General features: G+C 41.7%; 1 protein-coding gene across 1 annotated transcript in view; it reads left to right on the forward strand.

Moving 5' to 3' along the window:
* The window catches only part of LOC127955907 (uncharacterized), a 44,733-nt gene extending 19,161 nt beyond the window's left edge, over positions 1–25,572 (forward strand). Inside the window, exons 4-10 of the mRNA XM_052553534.1 lie at positions 13,272–13,519; positions 13,616–19,041; positions 19,147–19,330; positions 19,979–20,196; positions 22,299–22,571; positions 24,001–24,107; positions 24,451–25,572. Coding sequence (XP_052409494.1) covers positions 13,272–13,519; positions 13,616–19,041; positions 19,147–19,330; positions 19,979–20,196; positions 22,299–22,571; positions 24,001–24,107; positions 24,451–24,734 — 6,740 coding nt within the window. The 3' untranslated portion in view covers positions 24,735–25,572. The remainder of the gene's footprint in view (positions 1–13,271; positions 13,520–13,615; positions 19,042–19,146; positions 19,331–19,978; positions 20,197–22,298; positions 22,572–24,000; positions 24,108–24,450) is intronic.
* Positions 25,573–25,993: the final 421 nt, after the last annotated feature.

Below are 25,993 nucleotides of genomic sequence, written 5' to 3' on the forward strand. Positions count from 1 at the left end.
GTTCAGATCGTCTGCCAGTCGTTGATTCTCTACAGTGCTGGGGGGTGGTGTCTTGTAGTTGGTGATCTTCTTTAGACTTTTCCACACTGATGCGGAGTCGTTGGAAGTGAGTCCTTATTTTTTCAGAATAATTCCTCTTTGCCACTTTGATCTTCTTTTCCAGTGTGTATTTAGCCTGTTTATACAGGACATTGTCCCCCTTCACGTAAGCATCTTCTTTGGCCTGACGGAGCTGTCTGAGTTTTGCAGTGAACCACGGTGTCTTTGTAGGAATACATATATCCTCACAGAAACTGATATATGATGTTACGGTCTCTGTGAGTTCATCCAGATCGGTGGCAGCAGCTTCAAAAACACTCCAATCAGTGAGGTCAAAACAAGATTGTAAATCCTGCTCTGCTTCATTAGTCCATCTTTTTACAGTCCTTGATACAGGTTTAGCTGATTTTAGTTTCTGCCTGTAGGACGGTATAAGATGAACCAGACAGTGATCAGAACGTCCCAAAGCTGCTTGTGGAACAGAGTGAAATGCATCTCTTATTGTGGAGTAACAGTGATCCAATATATTACTGTCTCTTGTGGGGCATGTAACATGCTGTCTGTATTTTGGCAGTTCACGGGAGAGATTGGCTTTATTAAAGTCCCAGAGAATGATTAAAACAGAGTCCGGGTGTTGTTGTTCTGTGTCTGTGATCTGATCAGCGAGTTTCTGTAAAGCGTCATTCAGCCAGGTTTCCGTGAAACACAGAGCAGCAGAGTGAGAGAAATCCTTATTTGTCCGAGAGAGCAGGAGTTCGTCTGTTTTGTTGGGTAGAGAGCGGAGATTTGCCAGATGGATTCTAGGTAGCGGCGTTCGAAATCCACTCTTCCTGAGTCTGACGAGCGCTCCCGCTCGCTTCCCCCGTCTGCGCGTCCTGAAGCGCTTGATCAGCGCCGCTGCTCCTCCGATAACAATGCTCAGTAAAACGTCTGAATACTGAAATCCGGAAAAACATCTTGTGGTGCGTTCTGCCGAATGTTCAGCAGTTCATCCCTGGTGAAACTGACGGCAGGAATATAACTAAAGACAGGACAAACTAACAAAAACACCATTGGTCTGAGTAATTTTTGACCATTATAGAATTTTGACTTTAAAGGTTAGTGATTTACGAGGTGAAAATACTGTGAAATTAATAATGGAATGGATTTTAGAGCATAACAACTGAAGGTTTATGAAACATCAGCCAATAAAGCATTTTTTTAAACAACAGAACTTAAAGTTGTGAACTAAAATATTTTTTCAACCATACAGCATGTGAATAAATAAAATGCATACGTTTCATAACATTTAATTATTCATAAAATGCAAAACGTTTCTGGTGTTTGGATTTGTACTTCAATATAATGAGCTCTAAGTTTAATAGCCCTAGACTGTCTCTTTCTCTCTCTCTCTCTCTCTCTCTCTCTCTCTCTCTCTCTCTCTCTCTATTTAACAGCATTAGCTCAATGAAATACATCTTCCTTCAGGTAGAATGAATTTTTTCCTGCCTTGCTAAATTTTGGTCTCATGATCAATAAGTTGTATTCACCTAAATTTGATTTAGTAAAGTCAAACCCACTGACAGTGAAGCTGCATCACTGAGCGCGAGTCCCGCGCGGCTGTGAGGTGGGAACAGAGGATTCCGCTTCATCTTAAAGTGTTCCACAAACTTCCACGATCACAAGTACCAATGATTTTCATAAAATAATTATTAATTGATGATTTGTTATTATTAGGGGTGTAACTGTACGCAAAAATCACGGTTCGGTACGTACCTTGGTTTTAAAGTCACGGTTCGGCAAAGTTCTCCAGTAAATAAAATACTCTCAGTCTCAAACCAATATTATATAATAAATTAAAATGAAAAATATGATTACAGTGCAGCATTACCAATCCCAGCTTGTAGGCCTGCTCATATTTAAAAAAAAATATATAACTTTTTCAAAGTGTAAAGTGCAGCATCAACAGTTTCAGTTTTTAGACCTGCTCAGATTTCATTATTGGGCTGGACCGATCGGGATTAAGAGCAAAGGTCTGTTTAAATGCCGACGGGAGCTGCGTTTAAATTATAATCGATTTTTTCCTAGTTGTAGTCATGTTCACACATGTTGATGCCTTTTGAAAACCTTAGGCCGGTGACACACTGGCATATTGCACCTGTCAAACATAGTCTATTTTTCCGTCAATACTGTTGACAGTGTCCTTTATCAGTAAGCTTTATATTTGTGCTCAACATGAAGTATAGATATTGTTGTCGTGAAGACAAGATCCTGGTCTGTCGGTTAGCATCCCTCTATGTCACCTACAGTAGCAGCAGCGTGCCAGCACCGCATCAGGCACGATTCTGGTGTGTAAAGACACAGAAAACAGGAAGCAGGTGACATGCAGCAGAAACACCACACAGCCAGTGTGTCACTGGCATTAGAATCAGCTGCAGGGTGGGATTTGTGCTGAACGCGGAGACTTCCACCACTTAATATGATCGTTTGGAAACACGAAAATTTACCTATGTTCCGCACACAAAATATTGAATTCGGTACACACGTGCACGGTACCGAAAGCCCTGTACCGAAACGGTCCGGTACGAATACATGTACCGTTACACCCCTAGTTATTATCATGATGGTCTTGTGAAAGTTATAATATGGGCTGCGAGAATATAATGAATACACAGAGTAGTGCTGCTGAGTGCAGGCATGTTTCAGCCCAGTAACACACCGTTCTTCACAGCCAAAACACAGACCGAATTGTGTTCAGCTGGAGGGGGTTGGGTTTTTGGGGGTAGTTATGTGTGGCTTGTGGGGGTCGAGATAAAGGTGTGAATTGCTCTTTCATATGGACAGTGTCTTATGAGGCTTTCACTTGCTGAACTGGTTTATATTGGACTGTTTTTTTTTTTTGGTTATAGACTAAAAAATGGTCTGTCCCCATGAAAGATTTTTCTAGTTCTAGTCGTTCATTTGTTATATTCAACAAAGCAGAGGTTTATATTAAATTTACATAATCAAATCTTAATATATCCCATGCTCAAGCACATCCATTAAGTTTGCCACAAAGTACATGCAGAAGTAGCCTAATAATTGTGAAAAATGACACATTTTTATTATTTATTAATAAACAAATGTTGTCTTGTCGGCTGCAGGATGAAATTCACAGTGCTGGCTCTCTCCTACGAGAGAAATGCAACATTCACAGATTACACAATTTGTTTAAATTAAAAAAATATTTCAAGCTTTCTGTAGATATATTTTTAATATAAATTCATTATCTGGAAGAAATTAAAGTGATGAGACGGCGCCTCCCTGTCATTAATGCACATTAATAATTTTTGCACAAACACTTGAATATGAGCTTCGTGGTTTTCACCCGCTCCAAGAGCGCTCCATCATGAGTACAATTCATGCCAACAGCCCATAATATAACTGCATATTCAGCAAGAATTCATGTTACACATATTTAGCTTGATCAGAAGGTTACAATGACTGTAAGAGTCGAGCGGGATGTTAAGAGTTTGTCTGTTTCTTTTACTGATTATTTTCGGGTTAAAGCATGATTTAAACAGATTCACACTCAATCGCTTTCGCAATAATGCGTTAAAAACAAATGTAATCTTACAGTGCTACATTATCAGCATGCTATCTGATTTTGAAATCTTGAAGAAGTTAATCGATCTGTTTAGATAAAATAACCGACAAAAATGTACTGTTATTTTCATCACAAACTAAATTTTCACAGCAGAACGTAGCAATTAAAGATTTAATGCTTACAATGTTATTAGTTTGGCATGTGATATAGGGAAAAAAAGTTTACACACAATAGCCTAAGCCACTTTGAAAATCTCCTGTTATTATTATTATTTTTATTATTATTATTTTATATGTTATGTCATGAACATAACATTTCCCACTGAAATACATTATTCATGGATTGAAGGCGGAGCGTGTTTCTGGTATCAGTGCGCGTGGAGGGGAAGTTTTTGCTGCTCACAGACTCTGCTGCGAGTGAGAGAGATGTTTCACCCGAGAGATGTTTCCTCTGGCGTCCGGTGTAGACACAGACAGTGACTGCTCTATTTACAAATAAATTATATAATAGAAAATAAATAAAAAACCTAAACCAGCGGCATAACGAGATGGAAATCTAGAAAATAAGAAAATATATTAACAGGTCCTCCGTCCATGACACTGACTCACTGCTGAGCTGCCAGATTTAATCTGAACAGCTCTTAAAGCTGAGTGGATGGTTAGATGCATGATGGGCTAGTATTAAATAAATAAATAAAGGTCTTTCCAGTATTAAGGTAATAACATTACTGTTTTTTTATCATCTTGTTGCAGTTTGTCACGGAGACGAACCCCGTGATTCCCTCTACTGGCCAGCAGAGGGCTCCATCTCCGGAATACTGACTCTCACACTCACCTATACTGATTCGCACTACACTACCCATCATCCCCGCACCCCCACTCTGATCACCTACAGGTGCAGCTCATTGGCACGGAGATATAAGCTGCACAACTCCATCAGCCAAACGCGAAGTCTTGTTTTGCTCCGGCTGACATTTCCAAGCGTTATTTCCCGTGTTTGATTTCCTGTTACCAGTACTGTTTTGCTTACCGTCTCTTGAACCCTTGCTGCCTGCCTCTTGACCTTGGATTGTTTATTGGACTCTGAATCTTGCCTGTTTCCCCTGAACCTCTGCTTGTGTTTGACGACGATTCTGATTATCTCTACTGTTGTGTTTGCTGGTCCTGATCCCCGCCTGTACGACCTCGAGTCTTTCAATAAAGCCTGCTAAATGGATTCCCTGTCTGATGAGTCGTTACAGAAGACTTCGCCACAACCGAATCCAGCGGCTTACGATCATCTGTGTGCTACCATGGCAGCCCAGGCAAATCAGATCGCTGCTAATCAACATCAATTGAATCGTCTCACTTCCGTCACGGAGGAACTGGTAAAGGCTGTTCAAAACCTCCACAGCCCTGCCGTGACGTCAACCCCACCTGCAGCGGTCACCGCTTCCCACATGGCAGGAACGCCAACTCACGTTAATCCTCGACTGGCTTACCCGGAGAAATTTGACGGGGACTCTACCAAGTGTAAGGGCTTCTTACTACAGTGCTCGCTGTTCGTTGAACAACAACCCACCCTTTACACCACTGATGCTGGTAGGATCGCCTTCGTGTGTTCATTATTAACGGGAAGAGCTTTGGAATGGATAACGGCGGTATGGCGCGAGGATGGAACGGCGTTCACCACTTTCACTGACTTTCTGATACGTTTCCGTGAGGTGTTTGATCACCCCCGAGAGGAGAAAGGAGCGGGTGAGCGGTTGCTTGAATTATCGCAGGGAGGATTAACAGCAGCGGAATATGCCTTGAACTTTCGCACTTTGGCTGCTCAGACGTCATGGGTGAATGACACGCTGAAGGTATTGTTTCGCAAGGGGCTTAATCACGAACTGCAAACCGAGCTCGCTTGCCGTGATGAGGGGAGAACTCTGAGTGATCTTATTTCACTTACCATAACCATTGATAACCTGCAACGCTCTCGCCGTGTCAGTGCTCCACGCCTCTTCCCCGCTGCGGTAACGCGACCCGTAGAAACTACAGAGCCCATGCAGATAAACTCCTATCATCTGACTGAGGAGGAACGTCACCGTCGCAGGGTTAACCGACTCTGTCTCTACTGTGGCTCTCCGGGACATCTACGAATCACTTGTCCCAATCGCTGCTCTTCTTACACTCCGAAGTCGGTGAGTTTACCTTTTAACTGTGTGTCAGTCCCTCTGATAATCAAGACCGACAGGGTTCAAATAGCCACCACTGCTTTACTTGATTCAGGAGCAGCTGGGAATTTTATATCTGAGGAATTTGCCAGAGGGAATAACATCTCTTTAATTTCATGCACTAATTCTCTGTCTGTAGCCACAATAGATGGGCGCCCTTTGGGGTCTGGGTTGATCACTCACCGCACCCAAGATCTCCAAATGTTAACCGGCCTGCTACACCAAGAAACCATTCAGTTCTACGTGCTCCCTGTATCTAACACCCCTGTTATTTTGGGATTGCCCTGGCTCAGACTGCATGATCCTCAGGTGTCGTGGAGAGAAGGACAAATTCTTAGATGGAGCACCCAGTGTCAGAAATCATGCCTCTCGACCATCTATCCCATGACGGTACAAGTTGTCACATTAGACTCGGAGACCACCAGCATTCCCAATCTGCCCAAGGAGTATCACGATCTCCTCACCGCCTTCAGCAAGGTACAGGCAAACACATTACCACCACATCGCAGCTATGACTGTGCCATTGATCTCATTCCAGGTTCATCACCACCCCGGGGTCGAATATTCCCGTTATCATTACCCGAGTCAGAAGCTATGGCCAAGTACATCAAGGAGGAGCTGGAGAAGGGGTTCATACGTCCATCCACCTCTCCTGCTTCAGCTGGCTTCTTCTTTGTCCGCAAGAGGGATGGAGGTCTGCGCCCTTGCATCGATTATCGTGGACTCAACGAAATAACAGTAAAGTTTCGCTATCCTCTACCACTGGTGCCCTCTGCTTTAGAACAGTTACGTACTGCACAGTACTACACCAAATTGGATCTGCGCTGCGCATACAACCTCATCCGCATTAGGGAGGGGGACGAGTGGAAGACAGCTTTCTCAACCACCAATGGGCACTACGAATACCGGGTTATGCCGTTTGGACTGGTCAATAGTCCTTCGGTTTTCCAATCCTTTGTCAATGACACCTTCAGAGACATGCTAAATAGAACTGTTATCATATACATTGACGATATCCTAATCTATTCAGATACCCTGGAGGAACATGTCCAACATGTGAGAGCTGTGCTGCAAAGACTCATTGAACATCAACTCTATGCTAAGGCGGAAAAGTGTGAATTTCATACCACCTCCACCACCTTCCTGGGGTACGTCATCAGCCCAGAGGGGGTCGCCATGGATGAGAGTAAAGTCAATGCCGTTCTCAAGTGGTCAGTACCAAGGACACTAAAGGAGCTTCAACGCTTTCTGGGGTTTGCTAATTTCTATCGCCGTTTCATCAGGAACTTCAGCTCTGTGGTTAGTCCCCTCACGTCTCTGGTCAAGAAAGGAGCCCATCGGCTACACTGGGCTGAAGCTGCTTTTCAAGCTTTCCAAGAACTAAAGAGAAGGTTTGTGACCGCTCCCATACTCCATCATCCTGACCCATATCTCCAGTTTCTCGTCGAGGTGGATGCCTCCAACACTGGTATCGGGGCTATTCTCTCCCAACGCCAGGGTTCTACCGGTAAACTCCACCCATGTGCCTTTTACTCCCGCAAACTCAATGCTGCTGAACGTAACTACGACGTGGGAGACCGTGAACTTCTCGCTATGAAAGCGGCCTTCGAAGAGTGGAGACACTGGCTGGAGGGGGCCAACCTTCCTTTCACCGTACTAACCGATCATAAAAACCTTGAGTATTTGCGCTCAGCCAAGCGCCTCAATCCACGGCAGGCCAGATGGTCACTGTTCTTCTCTCGATTCGACTTCTCAGTTACCTACCGTCCAGGCTCCAAGAACACCAAGGCAGATGCGCTATCCCGTATTCACGAAGACGAACAGATTCCATCCGAACCAGAGTCCATACTCCCTTTCAAAGTAGTTATTGCACCAGTACAATGGGACATCATGACGCTTATCCAACAACACAACTCTCAACACGCACCTCCAGCAACTTGTCCTCCTGATAAAGTCTACGTACCACCTACCTTACGTGATCAAATTCTCAACCACACGCACTGCTTGCCCGCATCCGGTCACCCAGGTATCACGGCTACCATTCACCTGCTTCAGAACCGGTTCTGGTGGGAATCATTACCCAAGGACACCATAACTTTCATCCAACAATGCCAAACCTGTAATGCACACAAGACTCCCCGCCAATTGCCAGCCGGATTGCTTCAACCACTCCCCATCCCACAACGACCCTGGTCCCATCTGGCAATAGACTTCATCACCGATCTACCTGTCTCTCAGGGTAACACTGTTGTTCTGACTGTAATTGATCGTTTCTCCAAAGCCTGTCGCCTTATTCCTCTACCTAAATTGCCTACGGCTCTACAGACTGCCGAACTACTCTGTAACTGGGTCTTCCGTCTCTACGGACTACCAGAGGATATCGTCTCCGATAGAGGTCCCCAATTTACCTCTCGTCTCTGGAAAGCCTTCTTCCAAGCCCTCAATATAAACGTTAGCTTGACCTCTGGTTACCATCCTCAATCCAACGGCCAGGTCGAAAGACTCAATCAGGAAATCACCCGGTTCCTGAGATCATACTGTAGCTCCAACCAAGAAGATTGGGCACGGTTCCTCCTTTGGGCTGAGTACGCACAGAACTCCCTGGTCAAACCAGCTACTGGTATAACTCCCTTTAAGTGCATCCTAGGCTATCAACCGCCCATGTTTCCCTGGTCCGGGGAACCCACCGATGTACCCGCTGTCACGGACTGGCTGCAACGCAGTGAGGAGACTTGGAATCAAGCTCACGTACACCTTCAACGAGCCATCCGCCATCAAAAAGAGCATGCTGACCACCGTCGTCGTCCTGGGCCTGTATACCAACCCGGACAATGGGTGTGGCTCTCTACCCGAGATCTCCGTCTCCGACTACCCTGCAAGAAACTAAGTCCAAGGTACGTGGGTCCCTTCAAGATAACACATCAGATCACTCCTGTTTCATTCCGTCTTGCATTACCTGACACCTATCGCATCTCTCCCACCTTTCATGTATCTCTGCTCAAGCCCGCTGTGGCCCCTGGAGAGGAGGGAGAGGGGAGGTCCCGTGAGCAGAGTCCCCAGCCCGTCCAGATCGAGACTGAGGAAACGTACCAAGTGCGAGAACTTCTTAACTCCAGGCGTCGAGGACGCATCCTGCAGTATCTGGTCGACTGGGAGGGGTACGGTCCGGAGGAACAATCTTGGGTCAAAGCTGACAACATACTAGACCCCAACCTCATCACGGAGTTCCATCGGTTACATCCAGAGAAACCGGCCCCACGACCACGCGGTAGACCTCGACGTCGGCTACCATCTCACGCCAGGAGTCGCTCGCAGGGAGGGGGCTCTGTCACGGAGACGAACCCCGTGATTCCCTCTACTGGCCAGCAGAGGGCTCCATCTCCGGAATACTGACTCTCACACTCACCTATACTGATTCGCACTACACTACCCATCATCCCCGCACCCCCACTCTGATCACCTACAGGTGCAGCTCATTGGCACGGAGATATAAGCTGCACAACTCCATCAGCCAAACGCGAAGTCTTGTTTTGCTCCGGCTGACATTTCCAAGCGTTATTTCCCGTGTTTGATTTCCTGTTACCAGTACTGTTTTGCTTACCGTCTCTTGAACCCTTGCTGCCTGCCTCTTGACCTTGGATTGTTTATTGGACTCTGAATCTTGCCTGTTTCCCCTGAACCTCTGCTTGTGTTTGACGACGATTCTGATTATCTCTACTGTTGTGTTTGCTGGTCCTGATCCCCGCCTGTACGACCTCGAGTCTTTCAATAAAGCCTGCTAAATGGATTCCCTGTCTGATGAGTCGTTACACAGTTATAAATTTGACTGCTAAATGAATGATAAATAACTATATTAAAACTTGTTTTGTAAAATTTCTTTGTCATTTGAATATTGATTTAAAAATCGGTTTAAATCATAAATCAGATTTTTTTCTCAAATAAAAAAACAATCTGGGATTTTTTTTAGGCCATATGATATTACCCTGCTTTAAAAGCAAGAAGGCTCATTTTAAAATTACTTAAATTGTAAATTACTAAAGCTTTTTTTTACATCGTGTGAATGTTGTTGATTATAAGGAGAGAACTTGAGTTTAATCGTGAGGACTTTTTATTAATTCTTTACAGTTTCAAAGATTTCATCGTACAGATTTCATTTTATTAGTTTCTTGTTTTAGGCAAATTAGGCCTAAATAATGGGAACAAAATTATACAGTGCTTCAAGTTTAAACATGCAACAATTTCTTAATCAGTTTACAGACAAATGTCTTTTTCCCAGTTATGTCAAAATAAAGGACAGGTAACGAACAACAAAAATGCTTGATGTTTTGTTAAAAAATATATATTTATATTTAAGATATAAATTAAAATATAGGCATAATATATGAAAATATTGACATTTTGCATATTAATCCATGTAGCCTACCCCCCTAAAATAGACTACCACTTTTAATGCTCCGATGCAAAGTAAACCACAATTTCTTTTGAATAATATAAAGCATATTTCATATAATATAAACAATACTGCATACTGTATTGTAAAAACAATACATTTACAAATTCAAGTTCAAGTTCAAGTCTGCTTTATTGTCAATTTCCACATGTACAGTACATACATACAGAGAATCGAAATTGCATTACTCTCAGACCCCGGTGCATACAGATAAAATTAACATTAAAGCCTAAAAAAATAACTAGATCAAATATAAAATGTAGATACAATTATACAATAAGGGAATTATAAAAAAAAGACATATAATAAAAATAAAAGTTAAAAATAAAGTTAAATAAAGCAGCGCAAGGTAAATGACAGATATAGTGCAAATCAATGAAGTGAACAACAGTGCAGTTAAAAGATTTTTTAGTGCAAAAAAATCACTTATTAAAAATATCTTAAGTCTGATTAAAGTGACAAGTGACCAAGAGCAGTTATTTAACTGACTGATGAGGTAGTTCCATGCCGAATGGGGTAGTGAGCGGTGAGTGAGCAGACCAATGCTGCACAAGTGACTCGTGCATGTCATCATATAATTAGTGGAGGGGGGGGTGATTCATAGTTCAGTGGTGCCTGGGGAAGAAGAGGGGAGGGGGTGCAGGTTCGGGAGGGAGTTCAGCTTCCTGACAGCCTGGTGGAAGAAGCTGTCCTTCAGTCTGCTGGTCCTGGCCTGGAGACTCCGCAGTCTCCTCCCTGATGGCAGCAGGCTGAAGAAGCTGTGTGATGGGTGGGTGGGATCACCTGCGATGCAGAGGGCTTTGCGTGTGAGACATGTTCCATAAATGTCTTGGAGGGAGGGGAGAGAGACACCAATGATCTTCTCAGCTGCTCTCACTATGCGTTGTAGAGTCTTTCGGCAGGACACGTTGCAGGCGCCATCCCACACAGTGACGCAGCTCATCAGGATGCTCTCGATGGTGCCTCTGTAGAATGTGTACATGATGGGGGGTGGGGCTCTGGCTCTCCTCAGTTTGCAGAGGAAGTAGAGACGCTGTTGTGATTTCTTGGCCAGTGCTGCGGTGTTTTCAGTCCAGGAGAGGTCCTCTGTGAGGTACACACCCAGGAACTTGGTGCTGCTCACTCTCTCCACAGTCGCACCGCTGATGGTCAGAGGAACGTGCTGAGTGTGTGCTCTCCTGAAGTCTACAACAATCTCCTTCGTCTTCTCCACATTCAGAGAGAGATTGTTGTCACTGCACCACCCAGCCAGGCGGCTCACCTCATTCCTGTAGTTTGTCTCATCTTTGTTGCTAATGAGATCCACCAGTCGTGTCATCTGCAAACTTAATAAAGAGGTTGGAGCTGTGTGACGGTGTGCAGTCATGGGTCAGCAGAGTGAAGAGGAGGGGGCTCAGCACACATCCTTGGGGGGCCCCAGTGTTCAGTGTGATGGTGCTGAATGTGTTGCTGCTGAGCCGTACTGCCTGAGGTCTTCCAGTCAGAAAGTCCAACAGCCAGTTGCACAGCGAAGTGTTGAGCCCCAGCTGACTCAGTTTGTAGATGAGCTGTTGAGGGATGATTGTGTTGAATGCTGAACTGAAGTCTATGAACAGCATTCTGACATAAGAGTCCTTTTTTTCCAGATGGGTGAGTGCTGAGTGGACGGCAGTGGCAATGGCATCATCGGTCGACCGGTTGGACCGATATGCAAACTGGAAGGGGTCCAGGGAGGGGAGGAGGGCAGACTTGATGTGGTGCATGACTAGACGTTCAAAGCACTTCATGAGGATGGGGGTAAGTGCAACAGGACGGTAGTCATTGAAGCAGGATGGAGATGGCTTCTTCGGGACTGGGAAGAAAGTGGTAGTTTTAAAGCATGTGGGAACAACAGCCTGACTCAGTGAGATGTTAAAAATGTCTGTGAAGACATCAGTGAGTTCTGCTGCACAGTCTTTCAGTACACGCCCAGGGATGTTGTCAGGACCCGGAGCTTTGCGGGCATTGATCCTGCTGAAGGATCTCCTCATGCTGTCTGAGGTCAGCGTCATCACCTGGTCGCCGGGAGGAGGTGGAGTCTTCTGTGCAGTGGTGCTGTTTTGTTGCTCAAAGCGAGCGAAGAAGGTGTTCAGCTCGTTCAGCAGAGAGATGTTGTTGTCACAGGTCCGTGGTGGGGGCTTGTAGTCCGTAATGGTCTGTATCCCCTGCCACAGGCTCCTAGTGTCTCTGCTGTTGCTGAATTGGTGAGCTATCCTCCTGGAGTGCTGTCTCTTAGCCTCTCTAATGCCACGGGACAGGTTGGCCCTAGCTGTTCTCAGGCCCACCTCATCTCCAGCTCTGAAGGCAGCATTCCGTTTCTTCAGGAGTCTGTAGACCTCCCCCGTCATCCATGGCTTCTGGTTGGCCCGGACTTGAAAGCCCGGAAATGAATAACAATAAAAAAAAATTTATTCAACCTTTTTTTAAAAAAAAAGGGTAGGTAGATGCTCTAGACTTATCAAATCCTACCTTCAGTAATTACCAATACCAAAATCACAATCAGCCATAATAAATCAGACATACCATTTTGAATAATACTAAAATACTACTCCAAATTACGTCCTACTTTATCTATTAAGATAAAGAATAATGAATAATTGTTGTACATTTCTAGGTAGCGGTTTATTTTTTGCTGTTTGTGCAGTTTTAAATTCTACCAGATCATTAAACTTTAAAGTATGATATTTTAAAAACAATAAATTGGTATGCTCATAATATCCTATTTTATTTACTAGCCTAATTGATCTTTTTTGTTTGTACTTAATGTTTGTAGAGTGGTTTGGTAGGTGGTTTGGTAGGTGTTGCCCCATACTTCAGCACAATAATTTAAATATGGCAATATTGACACACGCAAACAAGGGGAGTTCTGAGCGCCTGCATGTAATGCTCTTGCTTTGCAAAAGTTCAACTATCAAATGCCATCAACTCGATTTAGTTCTCCAAAATTATGCTGTGTAATTGTTTTTAATCCTGTGGTGTCTGATACTGTCTTTAAACAGGAAAAAATGAAGAAGATAAACGGAGACAGCAAGAAGAGGAGAAAAGGCGTCTGGAACGTTTGGAACGTGAGCAAAGGATTCAACAGGAGCTGGAGAGAGAGAGTGAACTGTCCAGACGCAAGCTTTCTCGAGCAACTGAGCGGCTTCGTGAAAAACAGAGCTTCAGAGGTCATGAGAAACATCATGAACGCACACAAGTTCTCCATCAGCAAATAGAAGATGATGCTGCTGCGATTGAGTGGAACGAGGTATGTCCTTTAATTCAAATTACATTTCTTTACTGTAAAATACACCATGTGATAAAGTAATAGACCCAATATCGTTTTTCACATTTATTTATGTAGGTTCATGATGTTGAAGAAAAATTCAAAGACATTTTATTAAAGTACCAGATCACAGAAGATAAAGAAATACAGCAGCACCAGATTTGGAGCAGGATTAAGATACTCCAGAATGAACTTGCAGTTCAATATTGTAGAGAAAACAACCTTTCAGTATGGTCTCAGTTTACCTTTGATCAAGCTGTAAGATATAACGAACTGTCTCTTACAGAGAAGCTCACAGTTCTTGAGGCATCTCTACAGTTCATCATGCATGCTAGCACTGAAGATGCTAAAGATGATGAAGATCAGCCGCTTGGTTGGGAGAAGTACCACTTTTTCTTGGGTTTGGTTGAGCAGCTCCATTTCACAAGTCCAACTTTGGCCGAACATATTTTATTAAATGTACTTGACACGATCTCAGAGCTTTCACCACAAAGTAGGGAAATTTTGGGTCAAATGTTGTTCAACAGAATCTGGACACCAACAGAAATAATGCTCTTACTTAGCAGAAGTCCAACTATTAATTGCCATCCACTCGATTCAGTTCTCCACACAGCACAAACCTACCACCTGGACTGCATCGTCGTTCTCTCTGCTCTTATGGATAAAACCCCATTGGAGTTTCTTCAAGAACAAATAAAAAACGACAAGGAAAAAGATGCTGATACAATTGTGAAGGAACTTCATGAAGCAAACTGCCCAGAGAAAGTCTTGGTTCTGTTGAAGGATGTTCTTAGAGACATGGAGTTGGAACTCCCAAAATATCAACTGGTGGACCTTACCAAAGAACAAATTGCTGAATTGAAAGGAAAGATAAGATCTCTTAATTTTACAAACCTAGATACAGATATAGATAAAGATAAAGAAATAAAACTTTTGAAAGACGTATTAATTGGGATGTCAGTAGTAGTGCAAGACTGTTCAACAATCATCACAAAAGACAATGAGAAAATTGAAGGCTATTTTCCAAGACTCACACAACTAGCATCATTGCTTTTGCTCCTTCTTGCGCAGGTGGCAGAAAATAAAGGATGTCTTCTAGAAATTGGCACAGGTGAGGGCAAGTCCTGTATCTTAGCCATGTTTGCAACAATTCTGGCTATTCGTGGAACAAAAGTGGACATTGTGACGAGCTCTCCAGTTCTCGCCCGAAGAGACCAAGAAGAGTGGCAAAAGTTTTTTGAAATGTTTGGTGTCACCTCATCTGTCGTACCACCACATTTCTCAAGTGACTATTCACCAGAGAAACAAGAGGAATGTCTTAAAGATGCTTACCGGCAGCAAATAGTATATGGCACAGTGGGAGCCTTTGCAGCCGACACACTTAAACAGGAATTTGAGAAGAGGACTACTCGCGATGCAAGGCAGTTTGAGCTTGTAATAGTGGACGAAGTGGACTATATGACCCTGGACAATGGAGTTCAAGTAACATTCTTGTCCCATGAATCTAGTGGACTCAGGCATGTGGAGCAAGTGCTTTCCAACATATGGACCATGATATCTAGTTGCCAACCAATTGAAATGCTTGAAACAGGAGAGGTAAAATGGGCCACAAGAATACAATACTTTCATAAAGCCACAACGGCAGCCATTATGGGACTGGAAACATCAGACAACTTTTCTGCAAATGAGATCTTGTTGCCCGGAGTGACTTTGGGATTCTACACACATGAAGATCTTGAAATGATACATCAAGCTGAAAGTAAGAAAGAAAATGAAGCTGATGGGAATGAGGACAGAATGTCCAAAGCATTATCTGAAGTTATGAAAAAACTGGGAGTTTCACAACAGTATGATCTACTGAGTATATTTGAAGAGGTCTTGGAAAACAGTGTAGTATTTAAGCGCTATTCCTTAGAGAACAAGAAAGTCAAATGTTTTGAGTCTCAGGAAAAACAAGGTGACCTTAAAGTTGAAATGCTACTGTTGGAAGGAGGACTGGCATGTGAAATCATGTCTGAGAAATTGCTCATTGATGCAACTGTAAGCACAATAAAATCGTCCATCAAGTACTCAGATAACCTCCAGACAGCCAAAGAATCTGACAACTTCATTGTCATCCCTGTTTTCTTGAAAAGCTACGTTGAGAATCAGTTACCGGTGTTTGTTGAGAATGCACTGAAGGCTGTTGAGATGACCCGTGGCAGAGAATACATGATTGACATCTCGCCGGCTGCTGAAAAAGACATTACCAACAGTCAAGACAGAGACAAGTATAATGCAGTAATTCCAGTGGACTTCAAAGCGAGCGGTGTGCTGGAGAAAAACAAGAAGTGGGGTAATGGTCTGCAACAATTTTTAGAGTTCAAGCACCAACTTGCAATTTCACCATTATCCAATGTGACAAATTACCTGTCAAATTTCCATTATTTCAAAAGGTACCTCCGTGGGAGAGGTATATTTGGTGTTTCTGGTACATTAGGAGGTAAAGCAGATCAGGACTTTCTGGCAAAACACTATAAAGCAACAAGCTACATTGTACCTGCACATCGTCATAAAAGGGTGGTGGAGCTACCAGTCATTCAGGTGAAAGGTGGAAATCACCAATGGATCCAGACTATTTGTGAAACTTCATGGAAAGTAGCAGAGAGAGGACAAGTTGTCTTGGTAATTTGTGAAGATGTTAAAACAGCAGATGAGCTATACAAGAAAATACAAGATGAAGGCAGATTTAAGACAGAACAGATTACCTTGTACACAATCAGTGAAAAGCACAACATTGAAAGAGAGAAATTCTGTGCAGGCAGAATTATCATTGCTACAAATCTGGGAGGACGGGGGACAGACATAAAGGTTGATGAAAGTGTGAATAAGTGTGGTGGTCTTTTTGTTCTTCTTACTCATTTTCCACACAACCGAAGAGTCGAGAAACAAATATTTGGTCGTACATCTCGAAAAGGCAATCCTGGGATGGTCCAGATGGTTTTGAACTGTGATCATCTCGCACCGGCTTACCAAGGTCAGTCTATAGAAATAATGCGCCAGCTAAGAGAGGATTATGAAATTAAACGAATCCAAGACATGGAAAATGACGAGCTGGTTGAGATAAACCTAAAGGAAAATCTATTCTCCAGGTTTTGTGAATTGCTTGAGAAATTTGATGAGCATTACTTAGAGAATGAAAAACTGGATCCCATGCGAATGCAGCTCAATAATATTCCTGATTGCTTTAAACATCATCAGCCTAAGTTTGATTATCAGCCTGCCATCAGTGCACTGAAAGAATCTTGGGCCTTGTGGCTAACCCTTCATGAGGATCACATCAATAGGCATGATGACTTTGGACAACTTGAAGCAGACCTTATCAGGACAATAAATGAAACAAGTGGAAAGCTGCTGCGAGGAGAATGTGATAATTTCTATGATCATGTCAAACAGGCAATTGTTAGAACTGATCTACACTGCCGTGAAAAATCCAGCAATGATTACGGAGCTAAATCCTGTTGGCAAAAAGTTGTAAACTCTGATCCACACTACAGGGCTGTGGCACTGTATAACCAGGCATACATCACTATTAACCTCGGTAAAGGTAACTATAAAGCAGATGCTATGAACCTGCTGAAAGATGCAAAGAAATCCATTGACGTCTACATCTCTGAAGTCTCAAACACAATGGTCTCATGTAACTTATCAGTCACTGGAAACAAAGATCAGAGCACAGAGAGCAACAACTTTCAGACTCAAATGGAGGCCAGAATGAACATTTTTAAGTCTTGGATGACATACATTGATAATGCATTGATTAGACTTAAAGAGCTGGAAAAAGACAAAAAGAGTAAAGCCATTACAGAGGAGTGTTCAGTCTACATGCTGTCGGAAGAAAAGAACTTCATCATCACTAATGAGCTGAGATCCTTATATGACTATGGCCTTGGTGTTGTTTTTGAGGTGAAAAAGAAGCCAGAGTTTTGCTTTGATGCTTTGATATGTTTCATACTCGGCATGGTACAGGTTCTTGCTGGGGTTCTTGTTTGCGCGCTGACACTTGGAACAGCTACCCAGTTTGGATTGGGCCTGATTTCAGAAGGAGTGAACGACATGATCAGTGGAGTAGAGGGGATGATAAAGGGCACATTCGATTGGGCATCATGGGCAATATCTAAGAGTATCAGCATTGGGCTTTCTTTGATAACGGCTGGCTTTAGCAACATCAAGAAAGCAGTTACCTCAGTGTTTAAAGTGACAAAAAGTCTCCTCAATGGTACAAAGTCTTTTTCTTCTGTTGCATCTGAATTCATCAAATCAGGAAAGGCAATGTTTACTTCATTCAAAGGAGGTGTTCAGTCTGGTTTATCATCCGTCAGTAAGGAATCTTTTAAGTCTGCAATGAAAAATATGACATCTTCTACAGTGGTCAAAGAGAACTTCAAATTTGCAACAAAATATGTAGTTCAGGAAATTGGGAAACAGTCTGTGCTTACTGCCATGAACCATGTAATGGATACAACCCTTCAGGAATTCTTTAAGACGATTTTACAAAGCAGCTTTAAGAATGATGTTACTTCATTAGTCGAGCAAAGCAGTGAACTGGATCTGAATCTTGTAGAGTTTATCAGCGCAGGCATTCCGAAGGCTGCACTGACAATAGAGGATTTCAAGATTGACCCGGCTTATGAGAAGCAAGTTAAAGAATCAGTTGGCATGCTCTGTGAAGATGTAATTCCTGACCTCATACTGGACTGTACCACAGCACAGGATGTTATCAGTAAACTCTCTGAGGTGTGTGAAAAAGCAGAAGAGCTTATGAATAAAGCCAAACTGTCAGGAGTATATGGAAAGGCAAAGCTGGTTCTGAAAGTAGCTGAGTACTCAGCAGGTTTCACTCAAATACTGGGTGCCATACCAACAAAAGAGTTAATACAAAATACATTTGTTCCTGAATTATTGGAGAACATCAGTGAGCTTCATAATGAAATGACAAAGTATGACCAAGATGGACGACACAATTTACATGATGTACAGCGCCTTAAAGGTAAACTTCTTCAGACAATTGCCCAGAATGTGTCTGACCAATTCATAAGTTCCTGCTCTACACATATATCTTCTTTAATAAAGAGCATATTTAAGAGTCACTTGAACAGTGCTGCAGGAAAGGCGCTGGACCACGTCATGCACAGACATAAAACTCAGCGCTTCTTTGATGACCAGAGGGAAAAACACAACAAGAGATCTGCGAGCCACAAGGAAGTGGAACAGCTGTCAGATGAGGACAAAACAGAGCTAAAGCAGTATACAGAAGATATGTGCAAAGCTGATCAGCCTACTACAGCCCTTGATGTGTACGTGCTCACAAAAAGCAACCTGCTCGGTGGAAAAGGAATTGAACTCATTGTCATTGATGAAAATGGAACACAGCTCACTGTGGAACGTTTTCCAGGAACCAACAAATCAGCAGGCGATATAAAATTGAAATTAATCAAACCTGCAAAATCCATTCATCCATCACAGTAAGACTAATTACTACAGCCTTAAAAAGCTCACTTATAAAAAATAAATGTTAGTGTTATTGATTATGAACTTTGTGTACTGAATGTTGTTACTTGAAATTTTAGAAACAGGTCTGATACAGAGCTGTACAATGGCTGTTTTGACATTGTACAGGATGATGGCAGGATAGTCAGCGTTAACTCAGATCATCAGAACGCTCTTTATCATGCTGTAGCACAAGCAACTGTCAGCGAAACAAAGGACCTAAAGACGGAAGCTTTGATGCTACGTATGAAAGTTAAAAATGAGGTGAGTAAACTTAATTTATGGCACTAATTCCTTCATGTGACCATATACCCTTCCTGAATGCCAGATTTTAGTTCTAGATCTACTTAATGATTTACTGAAATTATTGAATCGGCAAAGGTCCCCCAACAGGGGATTCATCAATCTAAAAATATTTCAGTCAGACTGAACCAAAAAGTGTGCATGTAAATGAAGCCAATGAGTAGTGTTCATTGAACACAGAGGATTTTGCAGTGTATCATATCATTACTAGAATCTACTATTGAATCTCCTAATCAATAAAGGGGATTAATTGGTAATATTTTTTGTTTTGTGGTGGGGGTTGGATTCTGAAGTTTACATGCTCTCCCAAAGTCTTAGGGTGTCGTCTGGTTTCCTTCCCCAGTCTAAAGACATGTGATGCAGGTTGATTGGCGTCTCTAAATTATCTGTAGTGAGTAACATAGATATGTGATTGTGCTCTGCACCCCATCTTGTCACCCTGGTATCCCGGGATAGGCTACAAGGCTTCCTCTGACCCTGTGTTGAGTAAGGGTTACAGAAAATGTATGGATGAAAATTAGAATCCTGGCAAATCAGTGTACAGTCGTCTGCATATGTGATGAGATGATCAGGATTATGTTTAATATCAGATTTGTAATTTCTCACTAGATCCAGACAAACCTTGAGCTGTACACACCCCTGCTTATTCTCCAGAGAGGATATGACTTCTGTCACAAAAACCCCAGTAAATACAGCATAACTGGAGGAAGAATAAAGAAGACCGACAATGCACTGCAGAAATACTTACAGAGTGTTAAATCCATCAGATGTGGTGATCGAACCTTGATCAGAATGTACCATCTCGGATTTGTTGGTGAATATAAAAGGTAAAGAATCTGATTGCTGAAGGTGATTTCTGTTATTTTACATGTGAACACTGCTTATGGAGATCCTCCAAAGAAAGAGGATTCATCTGAGAGACCAAAAGATAATTATAATGTAAGTGTTTAAAAATAGTATTCATAACTAGGAGTGTCATGTGTCCATTTATGACAGTAAACTCAAATATTCCTCTGGGCCCATGTTCACAAAACATCTCAAGGCTAAAAGTAGCTCATGACTCGCCAATTTAGGAAAAAATCTTAAAAATAATGGGCATCAGTCTTTAGGACTCCAAATCAGTCAGGGCATCAGTCTTTAGAGTCAAATTATGACTCCTAAATTTTTGTTCTAAGAGTATTTCACAAAACATTTTAGCGTTAAAATTTGCTCCCAAATCTTTGAAACGTTAAGAATAGTGAAGAGGACTCCTAAGTCACTAAGACCAAATCTTAACTATCTTAAAATGGCTGTTGCCAGCAATCTCCCTCGGAATAGAAACATTTTAGAAACATTTGACAATAATGAGCTTTTAAAAAGATATCAGATTTGGTTTTGAGGTTATCCCAACTCCAAATATATAGCTGTTCTGGGGTACTGCATGACAGATGGAGGCGCAGGTGCTATAATTTGCTCTTTAATACTTTTAAATTTTTGGTCATACAGATAAGAGTAATGCATCTTTTGTTTCTGTAAAGACTTAATTTATGTGCAGTCAGAAAAACAACGAACATGCGCTTGTGTAAAATAATTAAAGCAAGCAGGATGCGCTTTCTTCCATCTTGGTCTGTGAACTTGAGCGCATCACTTCGAAGTTCATAACACATTCATAATTATTTTATTTGCCGTGCAATTTGTCAAGCATTTATTGTATGTGCTTGAGGGCTTATTAGGCTATGTAAGCAATTAAAGGCTCATTATTATGATTTATGTGGTTTATTAACAAAAGTGCAACTAATAGTCGACTAATGCTTAAAATGAATGACTTCTAGTCGACCAGAAAAATATTTATTCGAGGAGTTCTAATGCATATATTGAATACTTGTTTATGAGAACCATACAAATAAGAGGCCGAAAAAAGCTGAATATATAGCCTACTTTTTCATTAGTGACACTTTGCCTGCGATCTAAAATTTTTCTTTGAATGTGGAAATATATATATTTTTATTTTACAACCTTTATTTGAATATGCCATCATAATATTGTGCTCTACAATATGTCTATGAATAAATCTCTAACAGAGACTATCAGCCAATCACTGTGTGTAGTTATTAATCATGCTGACATCATCCATAGCAATGAGGTCAACCCCGCCCTTACTCTTAGCTTAAAGGGATATTCCTCCCCAAAATGAAAATTTTGTCATTAATCACTTAACCCCATGTCATTCCAAACCTGTAAAAGCTCAGTTTGTCTTTGGAACACAATTTAAGATATTTTGGATGAAAGTCGTTGTCAGAATTCTCCTGAATTCTGATACAGCAGCATACGTGATAGGGTGCGCGCGGCAGTGGCTCAGTGGTTCATGTAGGTTGTCTACAAACCGAATGGTTGGTGGTTCAATCCCCGGCTCCACCTGACCAAGTGTCCTTGAGCAAGACACCTAACCCCAGCTGCTCCTGACGAGCTGGATGGAGCCTTGAATTGCTGACACTGCAGTCGGTGTGTGAATGTATGGGTGAATGTGAGGCAAATTGTAAAGCGCTTTGGATGGCCATGTGGTCTGTTGAAAGCAATATATAAATGCAGTCCATTTACCATAAGGACTTTTCTGGACACTGTTATTTACTTGCCAGTCTATGGGACAGTCTCAAGCCTCCAGGTTTTCATCCAAAATATCTTAAATTGTGTTCCGAAGATGAACAGAGCTTTAACGGGTTTGGAATGACATGGGGTGACAAGTGATTAATGACAATTTTCATTTTGGGGTGGGGTATTCCTTTAATACTTCTGCTTAATCCTTAGTAAAAGTTTGTCTCAGCAGCTTTGTGAATAGGTTTTAAGAGAAAACCTTTACTGCTATTTAGGATAACTCTTGTGATAAAATAAGCAGATTTCAAGCGACTTTCATTCTTTCAAATTGTCAATAATTCTCATTCTCTCTGCTCAGTGTTGTAAGTGCTCGGAGGTCTGGTAAGAAGACCACAGGGACACTTAACACAAGCCACATTCCACCAAAGGACTCCATCAGACTTGCTGAGTCTGCCATAGATAACCCAGACTCAGTGAGTGAGCTTAAAAATAAAAACCTGCCGCTTTATAAACTAATCAGCAGCATGAAGACAGACAGTAATGGATGGAACCTGATTGCCATGGAGGTTCTGGGACAAGACCACAGACGAGCTCTAACTACGGGCCCAAGCAGCCTCTCAAAGACGGCCAGGTAACATACACATCCATTGTGTTAATGGTTATGTGCGAAATTCTCATGCAAGACAAATATACAGAATTCCAATTAACAGTACAGGAATTTGTAGTAATACTAAACATTGAACATTTTAAGCACAGCATTACAAATATTAAGCTGCTGGGTGTTTATTATATATATATATATATATATATATATATATATATTAGGGGTGTAACGATACGCGTATTCGTATTGAACCGTTCGGTACGACGCTTTCGGTTCGGTACGCGGTACGCATTATGTATACCGAACGGTTCGTTGGAGTAATTAATTATATTTGAAAAAAAAAAAAAAAGAGAGAGAAAGAAATATAATGATATGCGTTCAACAAGGTAGCCCAATAACCCAAACAACGTAACAGGCAACGCCCCTGACACTCCCGAAGAAGAAAAAAACACCAACTTATATGTTTATGTTAGGCTACTCAGCAGGCGCTCGCTCACTCAGCACGCGCTGAAGGCTCGTTGCAAAATAGCCAATGCATTTAACAGACTAGAAATGAGAAGATCCTCCAATAACCAACAGGTCTGGTGTTTGGGTGCACTTTGGATTCCCTTTAAGCTATAATGGTGATGGCAAGAGAGTGGTGGATAAAAAAACAACGGTATGTCGCATCTGCAACATGACAGGGTACACCAGCGGGATTACAAAAAAAAAAAAAAAAAAAACCAGCGGGAATATCTGGGATATATGCGTCAGTACTATCTGGGAAAAGACGAAAAAAAGGAGAAACATGCACGCAGCAAACTATCCCTGCAGCATTTAGACACTATAGCTTACAGGGAATCCAACCCAAACACCAGACCTGTTGGTTATTTTAGGATCTTATATTTCTGGTCTGTTAAATGCATTAGACATTTTGCAACGAGCCTTCAGCGCGTGCTGAGTGAGCGAGCGCCTTAGGGGCCGTTCACATATCGTGCCTAAAAACGCATGGAAAACGCTAAGCGCGTCTTTCTCCTGAGGCGTCTGTCTTTGCTAAGCAACAATGACGTGCTCTCTCCATGAGACGCGGAAATTTCAGCGAAGGATAAATGGATTTGCAGCTCTAAAAATCGCTTGCAGTAGCTCTGCTACTGAATTTATTTCAAAATTGCAATCCATATACAACTATGATCAGCTGTTCCTTCATCTTGGCTGAGCTCTCAACGTTGTTACGGGAAAGGATGAAGCTGATTGGTTGGTTCTTGTCACTTGACCCGCGGTGCGCTTGCGGCATTCTGAAAAGTTGAGATGTTTTTACATTTTGCTGTATCTAAAACGTATCGAACCGAACCGAACCGAACCGTGACATCAGTGTATCGTATCGAACCGAACCGTGAATTTTGTGAACCGTTACACCCCTAATATATATATATATAAATGGCTAAATCTGCTTTTAACATTTCTTTCTCTTTTTCAGGAAACTTCTAGCAGACACTATAATTAATGGAGACGCAGAGCTTCTGCTGAAACGCTGCATGATTCTGCATCACCCGCTCACCTCACAAAAGCTGAGAGAAGCTCTAGGTAAGAAACTCATCCTGTGATACTGCTGCAGTAATGCAATTACTGGAATATTATGGTTGTTACACCATGCTGCTTTTGATTTTAATAATAAACAAACCGTATTAATAACAGTAGCTCTGACTGCATAGAACAGATCGTTCACAGATAATAAACAGATTAAAAGCTTGTGTAATAATTTTTTTGGTGAAAATTTGGTCTTTGACCAATTTAATTAGAGGGATTAAAGAGTTTTATTGTCATTTGAGCAATATACTCAAGATATGAAATATAAAGCATGCATAGTCTAAGAGTAAAAGAGCTGCAGTGTTGCTGCACTAAACAATATGTTTCTGTGTAATTCCAGGTGAAAGCATTCCCTCTCAGTGCCACGTTTTGTCCGATGAAGGTATCCGAGGCTACTACAAAGTAGGATACAGAAACCTGGTGTCAGAGTACAGCCGCATGGGAATCCTGGATCAGAACCAGTGTGAGCGTCTGGACGAGTGGGTGACTCAGGACCAGCACGAGGACACCAACACTGCAGAGTACAGCCAGGTTCTGCAGGGGCTACAGTGTTCTAGAACACAAGATCTCCTTTATGATACATGTGATGATGACTATAGAAAGCAGGAATTTACTAATCTCTAAAACTGCATTCAAGGCAAACAAAAATAAAATAATATCAAGTAAAGATATATCGTTTTGTTGGTAGATTAGTTTGGTCTTTTTAAGGATTCTTTTTTTTTAAAATAAGATTAAATCAGTAAAAGATTCTAGAAATACTGTGTTCTCTTGAATAAAATCTAGTGTTTTATTGTAGTTACTTGTGTTTGCATGATAACGATGTTCTAATGTGTGTGTTTGGGGTTTAAGCATTTAGAAAATCAGGGTTATTCCACATTACGTGAATTGAAGTCAAACATAGGAATGGTGTTGGGTTGGGATTTAATTTCTAATATATGCAACAGGAATAAAACCTATAAACAAATGTTCATCTTCTCTTCAGTATTGCTCTGTAGTGTAGAACAGGAACATGTTTCAAGCTCCTATTCTGATTAAAGTTACAAAAACACTGTGAAATCATTAAAAATGTGTACGGATTTTATAATCCCATATTTTCTTCATAATCTGTAAAATTAATCTCCATTTGTTTTGTTATTAATCTGCATAATGCTGGTGAATGGACTTGTACTTGTAACTGATTGTGTTTTCTGAAAATGTGCCAAAAAGTTTAATTAGATTTTTGTTCTTATTTCATTCTTAAAATGAGATAATCACTCATTATCATATAATTAACAGGGAAAATGGGACAGAGAAATATGATTTAACATATGGAGTTGATTAACTAGAGAAAAGGTGAAAAATAAAATGGAACAGTTTGGAGCAGTAATGTTTTTATAGTTATTGGCTTTTAGATGTTTGACTTAATCACTCTGTAGTCAATGTGTATAAATGCTAATAAATCTAATAAAATGCTTAAAACTTGGGTCATCAAAATGTTGGAGTTTTTGCTGATGTGAACAAGTGTTAACTTTCCGCAAGTTTGGAGGAAAATTGGTATGGAAACATAACGCACCTGCTTTAATAACATCTGCCACTGCCCCTGGTTATAACAGCTCAATGACAGTTCTCACAGCTCCAGAGTAATGTTAAAATAGTTTTATTTTGAATGTGGCATTTCATGACTTCATCAAAAATATCAAGAATTTTTACCCTGTCGCCACTGAGCATTGATTACTGTATCTACATGGCACTGACTGACAGCAACAGACACTTTGTGAAGTTTTGTCGAATTGGTGTGATACCTGTCAGAGCTTGTTTTCAGTGATTAAACATGCTGAATCTGTGACTGGTGTATGACACAGGACCACCGATCAGGATGGGTGTGCGTGTGTAACAGGTAAAAT

This window comes from Carassius gibelio, chromosome B4 (assembly GCF_023724105.1).
Source record: "Carassius gibelio isolate Cgi1373 ecotype wild population from Czech Republic chromosome B4, carGib1.2-hapl.c, whole genome shotgun sequence".
Taxonomy (NCBI): Eukaryota; Metazoa; Chordata; class Actinopteri; order Cypriniformes; family Cyprinidae; genus Carassius; species Carassius gibelio.